The 19,305-nt window shown below is 38.6% G+C and overlaps 1 protein-coding gene across 4 annotated transcripts in view; it reads left to right on the top strand.

Annotated features, from left to right (window-relative positions):
* LOC126162157 ((E3-independent) E2 ubiquitin-conjugating enzyme UBE2O) overlaps positions 1–19,305 on the top strand; it is a 227,908-nt gene that overhangs the window by 137,231 nt on the left and 71,372 nt on the right. For all 4 annotated transcript variants that reach the window (XM_049918460.1, XM_049918459.1, XM_049918463.1 and 1 more), the window contains 3 exons: positions 6,047–6,209; positions 8,951–9,111; positions 10,637–10,801. In XM_049918460.1, coding sequence (XP_049774417.1) covers positions 6,047–6,209; positions 8,951–9,111; positions 10,637–10,801 — 489 coding nt within the window. The remainder of the gene's footprint in view (positions 1–6,046; positions 6,210–8,950; positions 9,112–10,636; positions 10,802–19,305) is intronic.

The raw sequence follows: 19,305 nt of genomic DNA, 5'->3' as shown, positions 1-19,305 counted from the left end.
GATGAAGGCTTGGTAGAAAGCTCTTATATCAGCAGACAAATATAATAAAGGGTGTCTCATACTCTGAGAGTACTGATGGTGGGTTTTTTTCCAAGTTCAGATATTGATGCTAGATATCATTACTGCAACTGCAACTGCGCCGAGCCCGGGGCCTCCTTGTCTGTATGTCACTGGGCCAGGTCCTCAGACAGAAACACAGTGCACATGTCTTTTGTACTGTGTGACTGAGTGTTTACGTGTTTTGGTTTGTTTTGTGTAGAGTTTCATATGGTATGGTATACACAAAGGATCGAGGAGTTTTTTTTGTGTTGAACTATGCAAAAACAGAATCGTATGTGGAATGTTGGCTTGAATTCACATGAAAATTTCCCGTGTGCATGTTCTCAGTGATTAGACGATGCGCACATTAGTGATGAAATTTCGAGAGACTGGATCTGTGTTACACAAATGAAGACCTAGAGAACCTAGTGTTTTAACCGAAAATAAATTAGATAAGATAGGGGAGGCCTTGGCAAGAAGTCTGAGAAGATATCTGCTGCGCCATATGGCACTCCATACTGGTGTGTCAAGAGCATCTGCTCACAGAGCTGTGCACAAACTGAAACTGAAACTGAAACCACACAAAATAACGGTAGTGAATCAGCTGAGGAACTCTGATACTTTTGCTTGACATTGTTATTGCAACTGGCTGTTACAGTCTGTGCACAATGAGGAAGTTCATTCTGAGATGATTTTTTCTGAGGAAGTGTGGCTGCATTTGTCGGGATACGTAAATTCTCAGAACAGCTGACGTTGGAGCTCCAAAAATCGTTACGAAGTACATCAACAACCACTGCATGATGTGAAAACAGGGTGCGGTGTGCAGTTAGTGCAAGACAGATTATTAGACCAATTGTTTTCCACAGAACAATACGTTCTGACAAATATGTGAACAATAAACTGCATCCCCCCCCCCCCCCTTCCTCCTCCCTGTGAACTAACACCTAATGAAAAGGTGTTTGGTTATTTCATGCAGGATGGTGCAAGACCGCACATTGCCAATGCTGTGACAGCAATATGAATTGTTTTAGATGATAGGATAGTTGACTGGCCTCCTCGTTCTCCAGATCTAAATATGTGAGGCTTTTATCTTTGGGGAATGGTAAAAGATGAGGTGTGTGCAACCAATCCCCATACACTCGAAGAGTTGGAATACAAGGTTCGGCTAGTCATTTCCCACATTTTGGCAGCCAAAATTTGTCGAGTGTTTGCTATCATGTTAAGGAGACGTCAGGCTGCTCTGACCACAGAGGGACATCATTTTGAGCACCTACTATAAATAAAGGTAAGCTTAAGTTAATCTGATGGCAGCGTTGCTTATGCTTAGCTTCCATAGCCAGTGAACCCATCGCTGAGAGACAGGCTAGGGTAGGAATGAGGAAGGGAATAATTCCACCCGATGTCGTGGGGATTGGTAGAACTGTGGGTGATTTAATCTATCTTTTCTTTCTCGCTCCTTTCTCCTTTAGGACACTTTCAGCTGCATACAACGCTATCAGGACACAGTTTGTCATGCACCCTTTAGTTGTCATCTTCTTCCTTAGCATCCTACATGCAGTGTTCGTAACTTGGTTGAACTGCTTCACACCCAAGTCAAACTTGACTTTACCAAGCATAGGTTTTTCAACTGCAAATGCTGTAATGCGTTGACCTGTACCAATATCCCTCTGCCTAGCGGCAGATTAGCGTCAAAGAGTCAGTGACGGTGGCCAGTGGCCATGCCACTTGACCCGTGGACCTCTCCCAGGCGTCTTTTGTGAGACACTCAGTATATGAGCACACAAATGGTCTGTAATGGGTTTATGAACTGCAGTATAGGCCATTTTATGAGGATTGTTCAGATAGTGTTAGTACGAGGGCTATCCACAAAGTACATTACGTTTTGGAATTAAAAATAAATAAAGTATTGGAAATATTTTTTATTATATATAGATGAAAGCCACACTTAAATACTACTTTTCTACATCTATGTCTACATCTACATCCATACTCCGCAAGCCACCTGACGGTGTGTGGCAGAGGGTACCTTGAGTACCTCTATCGGTTCTCCCTACTATTCCAGTCTCGTATTGTTCGTGGAAAGAAGGATTGTCGGTATGCCTCTGTGTGGGCTCTAATCTCTCTGATTTTATCCTCATGATCTCTTCGCGAGATATACGTAGGAGGGAGCAATATACTGCTTGACTCTTCGGTGAAGGTATGTTCTCGAAACTTTGACAAAAGCCCGTACCGAGCTACTGAGCGTCTCTCCTGCAGAGTCTTCCACTGGAGTTTGTTTATCATCTCCGTAATGCTTTCGCGATTACTAAATGATCCTGTAACGAAGCGCGCTGCTCTCCGTTGGATCTTCTCTACATCTTCTATCAACCCTATCTGGTACGGATCCCACACTGCTGAGCAGTATTCAAGCAGTGGGCGAACAAGCGTACTGTAACCTACTTCCTTTGTTTTCGGATTGCATTTCCTTAGGATTCTTCCAATGAATCTCAGTCTGGCATCTGCTTTACCGACGATCAACATTATATGATCATTCCATTTTAAATCACTCCTAATGCGTACTCCCAGATAATTTATGGTATTAACTGCTTCCAGTTGCTGACCTGCTATTTTGTAGCTAAATGATAAAGGATCTATCTTTTTGTGTATTCGCAGCACATTACACATAGTTGCCATTTAAATTAAGGCACTTACCGTAGCAATGGACGAGCTTGGAAATTCCTTCGTCGTAAAATTCGGCCGCCTGCGCCTTCAACCACGTGGTTACCTTTTCTTTTTGGACAGAAAAGGTGTGATTTTTGTGGTGGAAAGAGGCACTACAATAAACTCTCAAAGGTATTGCCAAACTCTGCACAACCTCAGAAGAGCAATACAAAACAAGTGCAGGGGAAAGTTGGGCTCAAAGATCTTGCTGATTCACGACAATGCCCGGGCCCACACGACAAATGCCACTCGTGAAGTTCTCGAGTCTTTCGCACATCTTCAAGAAGAGGTAACCACATGGTTGAAGGCGCAGGCGTCCGAATTTTACGACGAAGGAATTTCCAAGCTCGTCCATCGCTACGATAAGTGCCTTAATTTAAATGGCAACTATGTAGAAAAGTAGTATTTACGTGTGGCTTTCATCTGTATGTAATAAAAAAATTTTCCAATACTTTATTTATTTTTAATTCCAAAACATAATGTACTTTGTGGATAGCCCTCGTATTTCGTGTAATGTTGTTAAATGCTCATAAGGAGTATAAATCCAGATTTGTGTGTAAAAGCAAAAAGTTTGTGGATCTTTATTGAGTTGTGCCCTATCAAAGCACTTGAAGAAGAAGCCAAAGTAAAAACACTTATCATATCCATTTTAACAAATTTCTTAATTTAATGATTATTTTTCTATATGTGGTCATGATTAAACTTGCATGAGAAAAACATTATTGAAAATCATTTCTTTTTTGGGTTGGTTTCTAAGTGCAATTGAGCAAAAAATGTTCCAGTTCTCTGGGTTACTAAGGAAAAATTTAATTGTGTACCAGAGATTCATTAAAAGGGGCTTTACTGTGTCTAGCTTAGATGTTGATAGTGGTTAAAACAAAGTAACAGAAGGAAAATTGAAATAAATTGTCTTTGTTAACATTCAGATATATCTTTTTACTGCAACAGCTGAAATTTGTGTTTACATTTCCAGCCCTACTTATTGTGGTTAATGGATACATGTAAACTGTAACAATTTCAACAGAAATTTCACTAAAGTTAATCATCATTTTTTATACTGTAATTTTATGATTTTGACAAACTTAGCTTTTATTTTCTTCAGTGATATAGTAAACATCAGTTGGCTGTCAGAAATTTGTTGTAATCTTTATGACACAATATGAATTTTATGTTTAAAGTACATCGCCTTTTTGGACTTGCTATTTTTGAAATAAATTTGCTTAAAACACTATAATAATGGAAATTTTGATGGGAAACAGTATACAAAATGAGGATACATCTCTGATGCATAGAAACATGTAACATTACAGAAATATTAAGTTTGAGATACTGCTTCTTTCATAGAGTATGTATGTACTCTCCGTCCACAGACATCCACCCCACTCACCTGGGGCCACAGTGACATTGACTGTTTACAAGCTTGGGTTTGATAGGAGTGGTTGGAGAGTAATGACGTGACGGTTGGAAGGGATAACATACATGTGGTAAGGAGAAGGCGTTGTAGAGATAGTGGGACGTATGGTAGAGTGAGAGACAGTTTGCTCTCAGCAGAAGCAATTAAAAAGGTACTATAAAGGAGACATTCACAAACTTGTAAGTTTTGTGAGTCAACAGTTGTGTGTCGACTATTTTTTTTTTTTTTTTAAAGAAAGAACTAGGAGTGAAACAAATTGCAGTGCTTTCTGGTTTAGACATAATTGTCCGCAGCTCGTGGTCTTGTGGTAGCGTTCTCGCTTCCCGCGCACGGGGTCCCAGGTTGGATTCCTGGCGGGGTCAGGGATTTTTCTCTGCCTCATGATGTCTGGGTGTTGTGTGTCTTTCATCATCATTGACTTGCAAGTCGCCGAAGTGGCGTCAGCTAAAAAGGACTTGCAATACGGCTGCCGAACTTCCCCGCATGGGGCCTCCCGGCCAACAATGCCATACAATCATTTCATTTCAGACATAATTTATTCATTCAGATGCTGCAGTCTGAGCTCACCCACATTACATCTCTTCTCTCACTCTTTCATTTGTCATTGATTCCCAATTGTGCATAGTGCGTTACCTGTAATGTTTTTTTCATTATTAATTAGACACATCATTGCTTAACTTCCCTTGTGTAATTAATTTCATGTATACAGCAGTTTTTGAGTTCTATCACCTGTTCACTTGAAAACCTTAGAATGACATCACCAAAATTATATAAATATCTCGGTTTACTGTGGCTCCTAAGTTTTCCTCTAGCTTTCTCCTACACATGACTTAGTCTCTTTAGAAAGCTAATGTTATATTATGAATAATGCTTATTTCTTTCAATGGCATCTTTGTTGGTCAAAATGAAATTTTTGTCTCCCAGTTTTGGGGTTACATGGTAAAATACTGGACTTTATCTTGGGCGCAGTTGATTGGTATTTCCTAATCTTCTGGAATGTCCTTGTATGGATTGTTTGTTTTGAAGAATAACTATTAGGAGCTGGCCACTGTGGCTGAGCAGTTCTAGGTGCTTCAGTCCGGAACCACGCTACAGCTATAGTCGCAGGTTCGAATCCTGCCTCGGCCATGGATGTGTGTGATGTCTTTAGGTTAGTTAGGTTTAAGAAGTTCCAAGTCTAGGGAACTGATGACCTCAGATGTTAAGTCCCATAGTGCTTAGAGCCATTTGAACCAATAACTGTTAGGAAAAAGAGAAAAGAGAAAAAAATTTCAGTAAAAAGATGATTATTATTTTGTTTTAACAATAAGTGTATATTCCTTGAACAAGCACAAGAAGCCCCAAGACTGCTCATAGGTGGTTCGTTTGTATAAACGTCAATCTAATTTCTAAACTGTACAGTCATGTGACTGGAGACTGGGAGATCAGATGTTAACTACACATTCACATCCTCATTACATTTTCAGACTGGGTATCTCTTCACTGTCAAGCGTCATCGCATTACTTACTTACATTTTACATTATCATTCTTCCTCCATGTTGACGTTATTTTTTTCTTTCCCTGCTCCTTCACACACTCAAACTCCCACAAGTGCTCTTTTTATTTTGTTTACACCCATATCATCCCCCCCCCCCCCCCTCCATGCTACTTTCGCCCTAACCCATTCCTGGACGCCCACAAAAAATCACTTTGTCTATCCTGATCCAGGGCGTAAAAGACTCAGACAAATATTTATAATTTGCGTATGTATGAGCCTTGCTCCAGCTGCTTTTGTTTGCCACATGGTAAATGTGTACACTGTATGTAATTGCATTACAATTTTGCATTTAGTGTTGTTATACAATTGTGAGAATCTTGCATGAATTAACATGCATGCCATCTTTCCCTTACAGACCTCAGCTTTTGGAACAGAATGAAGTTAGTGTGTATGATCTGAAAGACCATCCAGACTTCCAGTATCGACCAGGTACTGTGGTAATCAGGGTGGCAAACTTTGAAGGAGAGGATGCAAATTGCACTGCAGGTCAAGTGCTAGATAATTATCCAGAAGGAAAGGTATGAACAGATGCTATTTAATGACTGCTTGTTGTTGTTGGTAAGTGTTGCATTGATATTGTTTCACCATCCAGAAAAGTTGGTGATAGGGTGAATGCATTGAAATCAGTGACCTTAGTGGAATATAGAAAATTTAATTACTTACACATGCATACATCTGCATAATGTGTTTTCGAGGTTAACTTTTTTATATTTATAGAAAAGCACTGTAATTAGTCGTGCACTCATCAGCTGGTTTTATGCATGATGTGTAAGTGTACATTTGAAGATAGATTCCAAAAGACTTTTACATCGTAGCTAGCCATGAAAACTTCACTGTACTATGGAGCAGAAAAATTGGCAGCTGGAGTGGGAAGCATTGAAGGTACCCCCTCCACTACAGACTTCCACCACTTCTATACTTGAGACAGAGCTTGGTTGTCAAAAAATGGAAGCCTCCAGGGCTGCCTGTACACATGTGAAACCAAACCCAGCAAACTCTGCCTTCAAACAATACTATCAGCAGAGCTTTTTGTTAAACAATTTATTAGGCCTGTAAACGTATTATATGAAGAAAATGTTTGAAAATAGTGTAACAAAATAGCAGCGATAACTCTATTGTTGAGTCATTCAATATGTAATGTATTTTTATGTGTATCAACAAGTTACACCATAGCAATCTTGTACTATTTCAAGCTTTTTAACTATTTATTAGATCTACAAGTCAATTTAAAGCAGAAAATGTGGGTTCACTGCTCCTCAAAAATAAAATAACAAACATGTCAGCAGAGCCAGTATACCAGTGTACAGCGGGCAGCTGTTCTGCCACATATTGATAAATTATTTACTTGGGAGCCACAGGCAAAACTTCTAAAACAGTGTTCACAAGTGTGGGGGCAAGAGAAGGAACAAGAAGCATAAATTACTGCCATTTATTACTTATTAATTGACATTTTCAGAAGAGCTCAGTGTATCTGATAATTCATTATCTGAAGAGTCCAATGCCAAAGCATTTTACAAATTTTTACTGTCTTCAGAAAATAATTCCTTTGCAAATTTTTCAGACCAATGTATGTTTTTAACCCAGCCTTTTGCAATAGCTTTGTTAATAATATTCTTGAGTAAATTCAGCACATCTCTAATTCTGAGCGAGCAATTTTCTGTGTACGCCCTTGCCTTTCATTTGTGCCGTCTATTAAGCTATATTGGTGGTGGTGAAAGAGAAGCCTAAGAACTGCATGGATCTATTTCTGCCACAGTACATTCATGTTCAAAGCGATTGTTAAGGTGTTTTTGGCACCTAACTTCCTCCACCATTTCTGCTTCCATATAGAAGCTTAAAATTGAAATACTCTCCTCTGCTAATCAGTACTCTGCTTCTTTCTTCCTTTGTTTGAATTCGGAATTTTCTCCATTTTTGAATGACAACTAACACTACCCATGATGATAGCATGTCCTCCTCTGAAACTCATAATAAATCTGAAACCCCATGTTTAAACAACTAATCTTCACATCACTGTTAACAGGTTTGCTTGATGTAAATATTAGCTTTGCAGGTTTTTGAATCCGTGGTTAACAAAGAATCTCTTTCCTTTCCTAGTCAGCAATTATAATATATCATTGCCATTTAAATTCTGCCAGGTGTGCTTTCTGGCATGATTTTGATGAGCCAGGTCTCATCAAAATTAATAAGGGGGCAGTTAAAACTGTGTTTTCCTTATGTGCATTTTTCACAGAAAAGGTGCCTTAACAGCTGATGTGTGATTTTTCCATCAGAATATGTCCTCCATTCATTGCATTCTCTGTATTTGAATTACCAGTTCTGCAATCACACAGTGGCTTCTCATGAAACTATTCCCCCCCCCCCCCCCCCCCCCCTCGATTGCTTATAGTTCATGGCTATTTTGTGTTTTCTTCTGTTTTCAGACTACCTCTAGATGGCAAACCAATCCTTATTGCCAGCCATTTTCTGATTCTTTGGACCTAATCTGTAATCTAATCCAAGGAATTGGCACATGAAGCCATCCTGCACTAACATATTTATTTACATTTCCTTGTCTGGGATAGATTCATTGACAGCCTAATCTCAGTGAGCTTTGTTCCTAGATATTGATTTCTACCTCTCAGGTCGCATCATTAAAACCTCTGTCCACATCAGACGTACCTCAATTTTGACAACTGCCACTTGTACTGCATTAAAATGTCCCTTCCATATAGTATTCTGAACCATGTCGTTTGCCACGGTTTCTGCTTTTCCCGTGGTTTACTACTGTTTGGAGTTACTGCGCTTTCCCGGGTGTCTGTTTTGGAGAGGGAGGTTGAACAACGTCGTTTGCCAGGGTTCCTGTCTTACCCTTGGATTACGGGCTTGAGGACACAAGAGGCCGTAAATCCGTGGACAACATTTGGTTTCCGTTTGTGTGTGTGCGCGTGCTCACACAGAAGAAAAAGAGTGGTGGGGGTAGTTAGCACTGTATCTGTTCTGTTGTGTGTGTTGTCACCATGCATCAGTCAGCTACAGGTGACTAGATTACCTTTCCTCATGTTGATGATCAGATGGGGTGGTCATTTAGAAGAAAGTAAATGAAAGGGGAAAAAGTGATTTCTGATTGTTGGAAAGAACATATTCAACAAAACAATGACTGTGTACTTGTAAGGGCTTAGCAAATTGTTTTTGTGCAATCATTTCAGTTTCCTCTGTTAAAAGGAACTTAATTTTGTTATGAGTGTTCTTGATATCTAACAGATCTGCATTTTGATAGGTTCGTGTCTGGTGGGTTGATGGACATATCAGCATGTCCTGGCCACAGGATCTGTATAAAGTTGGTGAATATGACAGTGATGAGGGAGAATTCTGGGATGATAATAGTAGTGAAGCTTCTTGGGAGACGGAATCTGAAGATTGCTTCATTGCTGAAGAAGTGTAAGTACTGAGTTTAATTACACATTACTCTTCCTTAATCAGTTTTAATATTTTCTTTTTTCTTTTTAATTGTTTTGTAGTGGAGAAAGAGCATTGTGGTTCATTATTGACCAAATATATACAGGTTGCTCTTCATGTGCTGTGGTTTGTTGAACAGCGAATAGCTTACCGTGTTGCATTTACACTTTTGTGGCTTTTGACTGCAAATTTTTGGTAGCTTTTATGAAGCATGGCACAAATTGTTTATTCATTAATGATGAAATTTTTCTCTTCAAAAAATCAAGAAAATCTCACTCTTCTTTGCGTATATCAAGGAAAATGAATAAATACAAAATCTAAAACTCACAGGTTCAGATACGGTCCGTTGCAACCATTTAGTGTTTTCAAGTGCAGTAGGCTTACAGCAGTGGAATGGGTTACGAAAAGCATAGTGACTGTTGATTATATCTGACCACTACCTAAATAACATTCATTGTTGGAAAGTAAGTAGATAACTGAACTCAAAAAATTTTTGGTGGATATGGTGAGTCTTATCCACAATGTAGAACAAATGGCTCTGAGCACTATGCGACTTAACTTCTGAGGTCATCAGTCGCCTAGAACTTAGAACTAATTAAACCTAACTAACCTAAGGACAGCACACACATCCATGCCCGAGGCAGGATTCGAACCTGCGACCGTAGCAGTTGCTCGGTTCCAGACTGTAGAGCCTAGAACTGCACAGCCACACCAGCCGGCACAATGTAGAACACTTTACTTGGTGTAAAGGAAGTATGAAAAAATAGCTTTAGACTAACAATGTGGTATTGTATTTTGGATATTATGAAGAGTAGCTGTACTATATATGAACCACAATTTTCAGAAACGGGATTCTCAATAATATAAGTTACATTGCTTGCAAATTTAACAATCATACTGAAATGTGATAATTCTTTCTTTAACTGTGATGATTACACACACATGGAAAATTGAAAACCTGATCATATCTCTCTCTCTCTCTCTCTCTCTCTCTCTCTCTCTCTCTCTCTCTCTCTCTCTCTCTCTCACACACACACACACACACACACACACACACACACGTTTTTTTATACTTTCTTGTCAGTTCCAGCCACCATGTGAAAACTGTTATTGCAACTTCTTATGAGTTTTCAGTAAGGCACAAAGATATCATAATCTATTAAGTCACAGTCCAAAAAGAGGACTGAAATAGTTTATCCAGAATATAAGAAAATATTTCCTATTACCTATTGTATTCTTAAATACCAACATTGTCTGTTTTGTGACAGCTTTATTACAGTTTCACTCAAAAATATTATTTTTTTAATGTTTCATTATATCTAACTGCCACTTATTTTGGCCAAAACTGTGCCTACACAATAACATTTTACTTCAATTTACATCCCACCAAAAAATAACATATTTTCTTGCTCCTCATTGTATTTGTGGCCATACGAATGATTTCTGTGTCAGACTGTGTTGATCTTAAAAATTCGTTCTTGTTAACCTGTGATTTTGTTCTTTTTAGTGGCCAGGAAGATGAACTGCAAGAAATGTTGAAGCCCAAACTAGCAGCCAACATAGAAAAGGCCAGAATTGCCATGTCTCGGCTGGAGGAAATTTTTACTCAAAACCCTGCATTACAGACAACATCTGTAATGCGTCAGCTTCTTGATGTTTACAAAGATTGTAGGTTAGTATATCAAATCCCCTTGATTATTAGAGTATTACTTTGTACATAATGTAATTTCATAAGTATCCCAATTTCACTAGATCTTTTTGTGTCAGTGCTATCATAGACTAAATTACTATGTGTGGGCTATGCACTTCTGCCTCCAATAACTTGCCGTAAATAGTTCGATTATCTGTATTTTTTTTACTTCCAAACATTCTGCAGAGGAGCATGTTAATTTTGTATGTGTTGCAGATATAACAACTTGCTCAGAAGAGAATATATAACTTTCTTTTGGCTTATACCGAATAGATTTTAAAAAAATCTCCATCTTACTTTGCTTGTGGTTTCCAGGGATCATCTTATAGCATTTGAGAAATACTTTTGCTATTTTGCTGAGCTTTGGATATAAGTGAACACTTTGTTTTATTTTTCATTACCCCCCTCTCGGATTGCTTGTGACTAGGTGAGAAACTTGAAGAGGGGAGGTTCTGACATCTAGGTCACTGATTTTGATAAAGTTTTGCAAGGATATTCTATATTGAAAATAAAGAGACCTGTGTTTTGGCATTTTGCTAGACACTCCCTAGTTTTTAAAAAAAAGCGTAGGTCCGAGTTGATGATGATAAATCAGATTTTCAATGTTATACATCAAAAGTGTGTCTAAAAATAACATTTTTTAAATTATTAATATAGTATGGGGTCTGAAGTTAATTATGTTAGAGCTATTAACATTTTTGTATTTTCACACTGTAGCTTGGCTACCTGTCATTCGATGTGTTTAACAGAGAGAGGTTAGCAATTAAGTGATAGAGCCATTAGACTAACAAATTGCTGGCCTGTGTTCGATTCTTGGCCATGGTTCATCCCCCCCCCCCCCTCCCCTTTTTAAATAAAATATTGGAAGATGTGCTTAATAATCAAATAAATGTAAATAATGTATTTACTGTTGCTTCCAGTGTGATACATAGTGCAAAAATACATAAAGTAGGTTAAAACTTGTCACAGATATACGTGAAACATAAATATTTCTTGCTCCATGCACAACGCATGAACAAAATCTCACAGCATTTTCATGTTTTCCTGTATATTGTTTGTGATAAACATACCTTATTTATCTTACTAAACACAGATCTCTCAGATATCAATTATGGATGCATACCAAGGGTATGAAAGCATATGTGGGAGAAAGAAGTGGATAACTTGTTATGGACCAACACATGAATTTTAGTAACATCTGCCATATCTTTTACTTCTCTGCTCTGCTGTGATGTTGCATGATTTTGAAGTCATGTGATGAAATTCTTTACCTGTGGAAAAAATAAATGTCACTCAGTTGACAAAGGGGAGGTACATTTTGGTGGTATCAGTTTCATAGTGAAGGTCAGTTGTGTATCATAGTGTTTCATGTGGGTTTGGCCACCCCATGCAGTGAGTGTCAAGTAAAATTTATTTTCCTACGTATAATGTTTCACAACATGCTCCAGATATGATTGATACAGTTGGGAGGTCAACTTCCCCATTTCAGCATATGATTAAAACATTTCCAAATTCCCTCTGGAGAACTTCACTATTTGAGAGACCCATGGATCAAATTTTCCATGGTTCTTGAAAACACAAGAACACTGTCAGCAGCAGTTTTATGGATGCAGAGATGGAATATTGTGCAGTGTATGAGTGTGTAACATTATTCACATTGCCTGTTCGGAGAAACATTTTCTTCTCGCCTTGATGTATCAACATACGTTTTATATTGACACGATCCTGTTTGGTTATTGTTTATAACAAGATCTCAAGTCATAGGTTGTAATCAAGGCTTTGGTCTGCTATTGAAAGAGCTTGGCAACTTAAAGTGCTTTTTCAATAGATGTCACTTGTTTCTCGGGAACGTAATTGGTGCCGTGACGTTGACATACCCTTTGCCTTGCTTTGAACCTCTTTGCCCGTGATGACGATGCCTTGAACTAAAACACATTCTCTTCAGATTTATCTGCACTTTGCTACCATAGAATTTTGCTGACGAGTTGTTGTTACATGCTTTGCATACTCATTGGCCATTTATCAACTGTGGATCCTCTGTTTTGGGTGTCTACTTTCCACCTCTTCAGTAACTCCTTTATTGTTAATCTTAAAGTTGTTCCGTTGGTACATCATATTTTCAGACTCCAATTAGGTTGTCGTTTTTCCAGTGTAACTGCAGTTATTTTGATATCCAATGGTATTTGCTCATGCATCTTGCATCTCTTTGATTCTGGTCCATAAGCTGAATCTTCCTTCTCGCCCCGATTTTTCAGGTGATGACATTGATGCACTTTTGTCACCAGTGTTGGTACATTTGATAAAATTTGGAAGAGCTTTGGTTTCATTTTCATGGACAACGTCTTTGATTTTTACAAAAGTCATTTCCCAACGCAGAGTCCAAAACCATTGATGCAATTAATTGCCAAACAAACAGGATCTTTCAGAAATCAATGGGCACACAGATGGTAGTGCAAAGTTATTGTCTCAAATTAAATTTGAGAAAATTTGTATGGAATCAGCGAGCTGTTGTTTGCTCTCATTGCTCATGTTTTCACTAGTATGTACAACTTCCACATTTTTAACTTCACATTCCTCTGGCAAACTTGTCAAAGGTTGCTGACCCTCCCCATTTTGATAGTTCACTTACATAAACATGTCACTGGCAATATGAATCAGTTCGATTGCTCACCAAGCAGCTCTGTGAATTCATGAAAAACACTAAAGGTTCAGTGAGATAACAGAGTGCCTTGACTGCTCGACCACCAGCCTCACTCTGCTAAATGCATAAAATGATGGGTACCCAAGCTACAGCATGAAAACACAAAAACATTAACAAGTTGAACATTATTAACTTTGGACCCCATATTATATTAATAAAACATGTTTGTTTTTAGATGATCTTCCAGTGTACAGCACTGAAAATAAAATGTTTCATCATCAAGTTTGGAAGAGAGATAATGCAACTTTTTACGGCAGATCTTAAGATAAGCAGCTTGTGATGTTGATTAGTCAGACTGTTTAAAAAAATAAAAAATCTTCAGGAGTCTCTGCAAAAGGCGGGTCATCGTCATCATGTAGTCTAGTAAATATGGTACTTTTGTAGTTGGGGACAGGTCTATAAAAGCTACCCAACCTAAAGGTATACTACACACCTTCAAAAACAGTTGAGATTTAACAGTAAATACTGATCATCATCTGGAGCACTAGTGACAGAAGCTTCAACGAAACACAGGTTTCGACCTTATTTTCCTATATCCTTTCAACCAACTTCCCATCATAGAGAGAATTCAGTTCAGTGTGGACTACACAGTGTGGTGCAACTTTATATTTTTTTACATAAACAGAGAAGCAATAAGTGACAGAACAAGCCTTCAGGAATGAGCCAATTGATCTATTTGCTCAACAGAAAAATATTTTCAATCAGTTGAGAACTAAGTCATTAGTGTACAAATTGTAGGGTTGGAGATGAAATTCTTTTGTGTATCAGATCATTGAAAGATTTGGGGAAATTGAAGTAACAGATGCACCAACCAAGTTTTAAAAGTTAAAATCATCCCAACCACAAGTATGCTCATCTGATTGTATGTTTGTCCTCTTCTGATGTCATGCATCATTCCATTTCTCTTCCTCTCTCTCTCTCTCTCTCTCTCTCTCTCTCTCTCTCTCTCTCATTTCTTGCACTTTTCCCTCTATAATTCTCTGTTGCAGGGATTTTTCCTCTGTCCATTCACTTCACATTAAGCATCTTCTCCACAGTTCTCCATAGCCACATTTCAAAACTTTCCAAGTATCTTTCTTTTTAACTGTCCATGGTTCACTACAATCCAGACATAATCCACAGCCACCTTGGAATTCTTCTAGATGTTTAGTAACTGCTTCACCTTTTCGTATGCTCTCTTTCCCATAGATATCCTCCCCCTTATTGCTTCTGTACAGCTTTCCATTCCATGTTATTAAACTTTGCAGGTTCAGAAAGGATTTTGCTTGTGTCTGTGTTCCATCTAGGAATTGGGCCTTCCTTTGTTGCTCATTCTCATCACTTTTGTCTTTCCAATATTCAGCTTCATTCTATACTTCCCTTCTTGCAATACTCTTCAGCATCTTATGTAGCTCCTCTTCTGATTCCACCAGCACTGCTTGATCGTCCATGTATTTTATGGTTTTTATCATTTCTCTTCCATTTACAGTGCCTCTAGCATTTTGCTGATTTATCCTGCCAGTTATAAGGCATAAGAGAGCACTGCAAATGTATTATGTGCATGTGTGGTCTACACTCACCTACATTAGTGAGAAGGTGAATAAACTTGACATGTCTTAGCAGAATTTGCTAAAGAGGATGTCTAATGACACAGCCACTGAGCTAGCATATATGGCCATGTGGATTCCAAATGGCTGTACCCACTTGTGCATAATCAGTGAAGCCGCAGAATGCACTGGAGCAAAACGAAAGTCACTTGAATATTTCCTTTATGCACCACTTCACTGGGCATTGCATTTTGATGTAGGTAGTTGCCTTGTTTCATTACCTATGTTATAGGGCCATGCATCTGTTGGGTTACACTTGGCAAGTACTAGCTTGTGTAAAGGCAAGTGAGGGAACTGTCGTCCAAGTGAAGCTGAGCTGTATGAAAAATGTGTGATGGGGCATGAGAACCACTTGCACAGCTTTTCCAAGCATGATGCAGGTTGACATTTTTCATACCTAGAAATAATTGCCAGAAGAAAGAGAAGCAGAAAGTGATAGAAAAAACCCCAGAACTGATTGAGCATTGACCACCAGAATGTTTGATTTGTACTGTGACACACACTTAGAGCCATCAATCCAGGACACATTTAACTATCAGTCCAGAGGCGTGTACAATACTTAAGTTGCAATATATTAAGTCATTCTGGGCAGTAATGACACATCCAGTACTCTGGATCATATATTATTGGGAGGAGAGACTGCTGGGGAGAAACTGGTGAAACAAACTACCCTGCTGTGGCACAGTTCCTTCCAGCTACCGAAAATAAATAAACTTCTGTTAATATTGTTTTGAGCATGATGCTGCCCGTCTGTTTTGAAGGCTGTCGCAGAGGGCACAGAGAGCCAAATAAATGTCAGTTTCTTCAAGGTGGGTATGTAAGTACAAATGGCAATGTTAACCCTTCGATGGGCGCACCTTTCGTACATCCACGAGTGGGCATGTTGTAGCTTTTACATTGCAGTTAGTATTACATTTTTAACCTAAGGAAAAATAATCTTTAGATAACAGCCAGTTATATTTTATTGAAGAAAACATAACATTACATGGTTCTATAAAAATAATCTCTTATTTATTTGTTGCCTTCACAATTGTCCATTATTGTCATTGTAATTTATAACAAGCCAATATTCTTTATTGCATTCATGGTTCTTTTAATTATATCACTTAATTGCACTGATTCACATGAAAAGGAAATTACAAGGGAACACATTATGAAATGGAGCATTCATAAACTCCCACTCCTGTAAATGATTGTGATTAAATTAGTCAATTTCCATCACACATTGCACACATGTTGTATCTATGACACTATGTTTCTTGCATACATTTTTCTTGCATTTCATACGTACTGTTTTGGTTCTGTTGTTTTTATGCCTGTCACATATGTAACAAATTCCAGGTTTTGTTGGGTCCTTGGTTTTTTCTTCTTCATGCCTATACTTGGTCAAGAAGGCGTGAATATCCTTGGGAAGTGTCTCAAGTCATGCTCGTTGATTCAAATGTTCTTCTATTAGGTCCAGAGCAAGATGTTTCAAAAAAATTCGTCTTCGTTCTTTATTATCAGGGTTGTTGAATTTGGAAATAATGTTTGCATTTATCCCAGCAATATCTAGATGTCTGTAGAAAAGTGCAAGTGCCCTTCGTCGCGTTATTCTGGAAATACTGTAGGATGAGCACATTTGATCTACAGTGTCTACTCCTCCTTTGGTAGCATTGTAGTCCAAATTCATTCTCGATTTCTTAGTCTCTTGATCAATTTCATTTGTGCTGTGCATTGTCGATAAAAAAAATCACAGCTTTGTTCTTTTTTGGAACAGTTGAGACCATACAAAAATTGTCTTGAAAACCGAATAGACATGACTGGACTCCTCGGGTTTTATTTGCTTGAAATTCAAACTTTTGCCGAGGAGATTTCAGCCAGAGGGTAGCTGCTGTAGTAATTGTCAATCTTTATGATTTCTGTTTGTTTTATCAGTTGGTGCCACTGATCTTTGCACAATGTCATCAGGCTAGTTAGACTTCGGGTAGGGTCCCGGCATCTGCTTGCCAAAGTGAATTTCAGAGTTCAGGGTGTAAAATGTTTTGGCATCACACAAAGCATAAATTTTGATCCCATGTTTTGGAGGCTTATTACAGATATACTGTACAAATCTGCAGTGTTCTCTAAAAGGATGCAACATCTCGTCAATAGTGGCAGACTCACTGACATTGTAGAGACCAAGGCAATTGTTGACGAACTCTTGATGGAGTCCCAAATAGGTACTAGTTTGTCACTTTCTTTTCTGTCATTCTGGGTACCTAGGTTGTCGAACCAGAATCAGAAAGCAAAAGTGCTTATAGCTGAAGAGAGCTCATAAAATAATAATTCCTGTACCACCTGCATCCCACAGTTCACAACAGTTTCTTTTACCTATTAGACATAATGCACCTAAAAGAGCCTTTATCTCTGGTTTTGTGGTGTGTCTGCAGTCTCATTCTCTTGAATATTGAATTTCAGCTCTTTTATTATTCTGGATGTATCAGTTTGTATTTCCCACAATGTTGTCAATCATCCCATCAGTAAAAAATAGATAAATATGCATAAATTTCTTTTTCTGTAATTTCAGCACTTGCTTTTGGACCTGGCAAAACTTTAAGTATGTTCTTGGCCTTGGTTTTAGAAAAAGAAGGAAGCGGTTCACTTATCCAAATAGTTTCTTTAACTTTTCCTACGTAAAATCAGTAATCATCTGTTTGTTATCTCCTCTCTTCAACCAGATGGTCATCTGTTTCCTCTGTTGATTGTTTGGAGTCACTACTGTGGTTTCCTTCTTCAATAACTACCTCTTCCGACCCAGATTCACATGAATCTGACTTCTTGTAATTCTTCTTCTGACAATTCTTCTTCTGACAATTCTCACAATACTATCTCATAGTCTTCAGGACATACAATTAGAAGGTGCCTGTCAAATGCCATCTTTTTCTCCATTGCCATGCTTTTTATGAGACCTAATGACACACATGTTGTTATAAAAGTAATATATTTTAGCAAATCAGCACCCAAGATTGTAAAAAGTAGTAAAAATTGCGTATGGGTACTTGATTTGATTCGAATATTCATTATATACTAATATAAAAGAAAGATTGCCTGGAGGTGAAAGAGAAACACAAGTATAGAAAATACTTACATCACAAGGCGCGTAGCGGCAAACACACCGCAAATGCCACATTCACATCTCAAACAACAACAGCGACAAAACTGCTGAAAGCATGAATCACACAAATTTAGCAAGTGGTAACATCTGTGGAGAATAACTAATATGTATTTGGACGTGGACACAACTGTAACCCTCTCTGTGATATTAACAGAAAACTAAATCTTGCCACTAACTCCTGCAGGCACTTCCTGCGAAGGCTTAATAAATGTCATCACATTTATTCAAGGCACTATATATACAGTTGGAGTGTTTGGATGAAATGCAGAAGTTCACTAATGATCACTTGAAAGCAAAGTACAAACTGGATAAATTACTTTTTTGTGATTCGGAGTGCAATGCAGGCTAGCAAACTTGCTGGCCATAGTCCAGTCTGTAAATATTCATAAACCAGAGTTGAAATCTGGAAGGTCACTCAAAGGCTGCTTGATGACCATTGCTAGGCAACTTGTCTAACTTGGTAGTAGCTACTTTACTTCACTGGAGCCATAGTACAGCTCATACCACAACAAGAACTGGCTAAATTGGAGCTGTGTGACCTCCCAAATAATGGTTGAGCAGAAGGTCATCTATCCTGCTGCCTTTCTGCACACGTGACCAGCATAAGGAAGTAGTGCGGTGACTTTGGCTCCGCCTGTGACACATGTGGCACCACCTGTCTGAGTGGCTCCTTACACAATCTGGACTTTGAAGATGCTGTTCTTACGCTGCTATTGTCTGCCGAGTGGGCAATCTGGAAGATCGGGCTGTACTGCAGAAGGGCAGAAGCCCCATGATACACCATCTTCAATATGTGGTTGTCTTCTGTGGTGAGACACTTGATATTTGTCTGCTATGCCTCTAGGCTGGCAGCCTGCCAGGTTGTGATCACTATGGTAGTACCTAACTGGTGTGTGGACATAACCATTGAAAGCCTGGAGGGGGACTTCTTTAAAAAAGACCACATGTGGCTACCCTGTGTGTGCCAATTTCTGTCTCCACATATGCAGTGCAGTCTGAGGCATTTGTGTTTTTTCCACCCACCAGTCCAGACGCTAGCAGACAGCAGGCAGTTTTAAATGTG

The sequence above is a fragment of the Schistocerca cancellata genome, chromosome 2 (genome assembly GCF_023864275.1).
Source record: "Schistocerca cancellata isolate TAMUIC-IGC-003103 chromosome 2, iqSchCanc2.1, whole genome shotgun sequence".
Lineage (NCBI taxonomy): Eukaryota > Metazoa > Arthropoda > Insecta > Orthoptera > Acrididae > Schistocerca > Schistocerca cancellata.
Note: the sequence above shows the minus strand (reverse complement) of the source record. Positions and strands in the feature narration are given on the sequence as shown.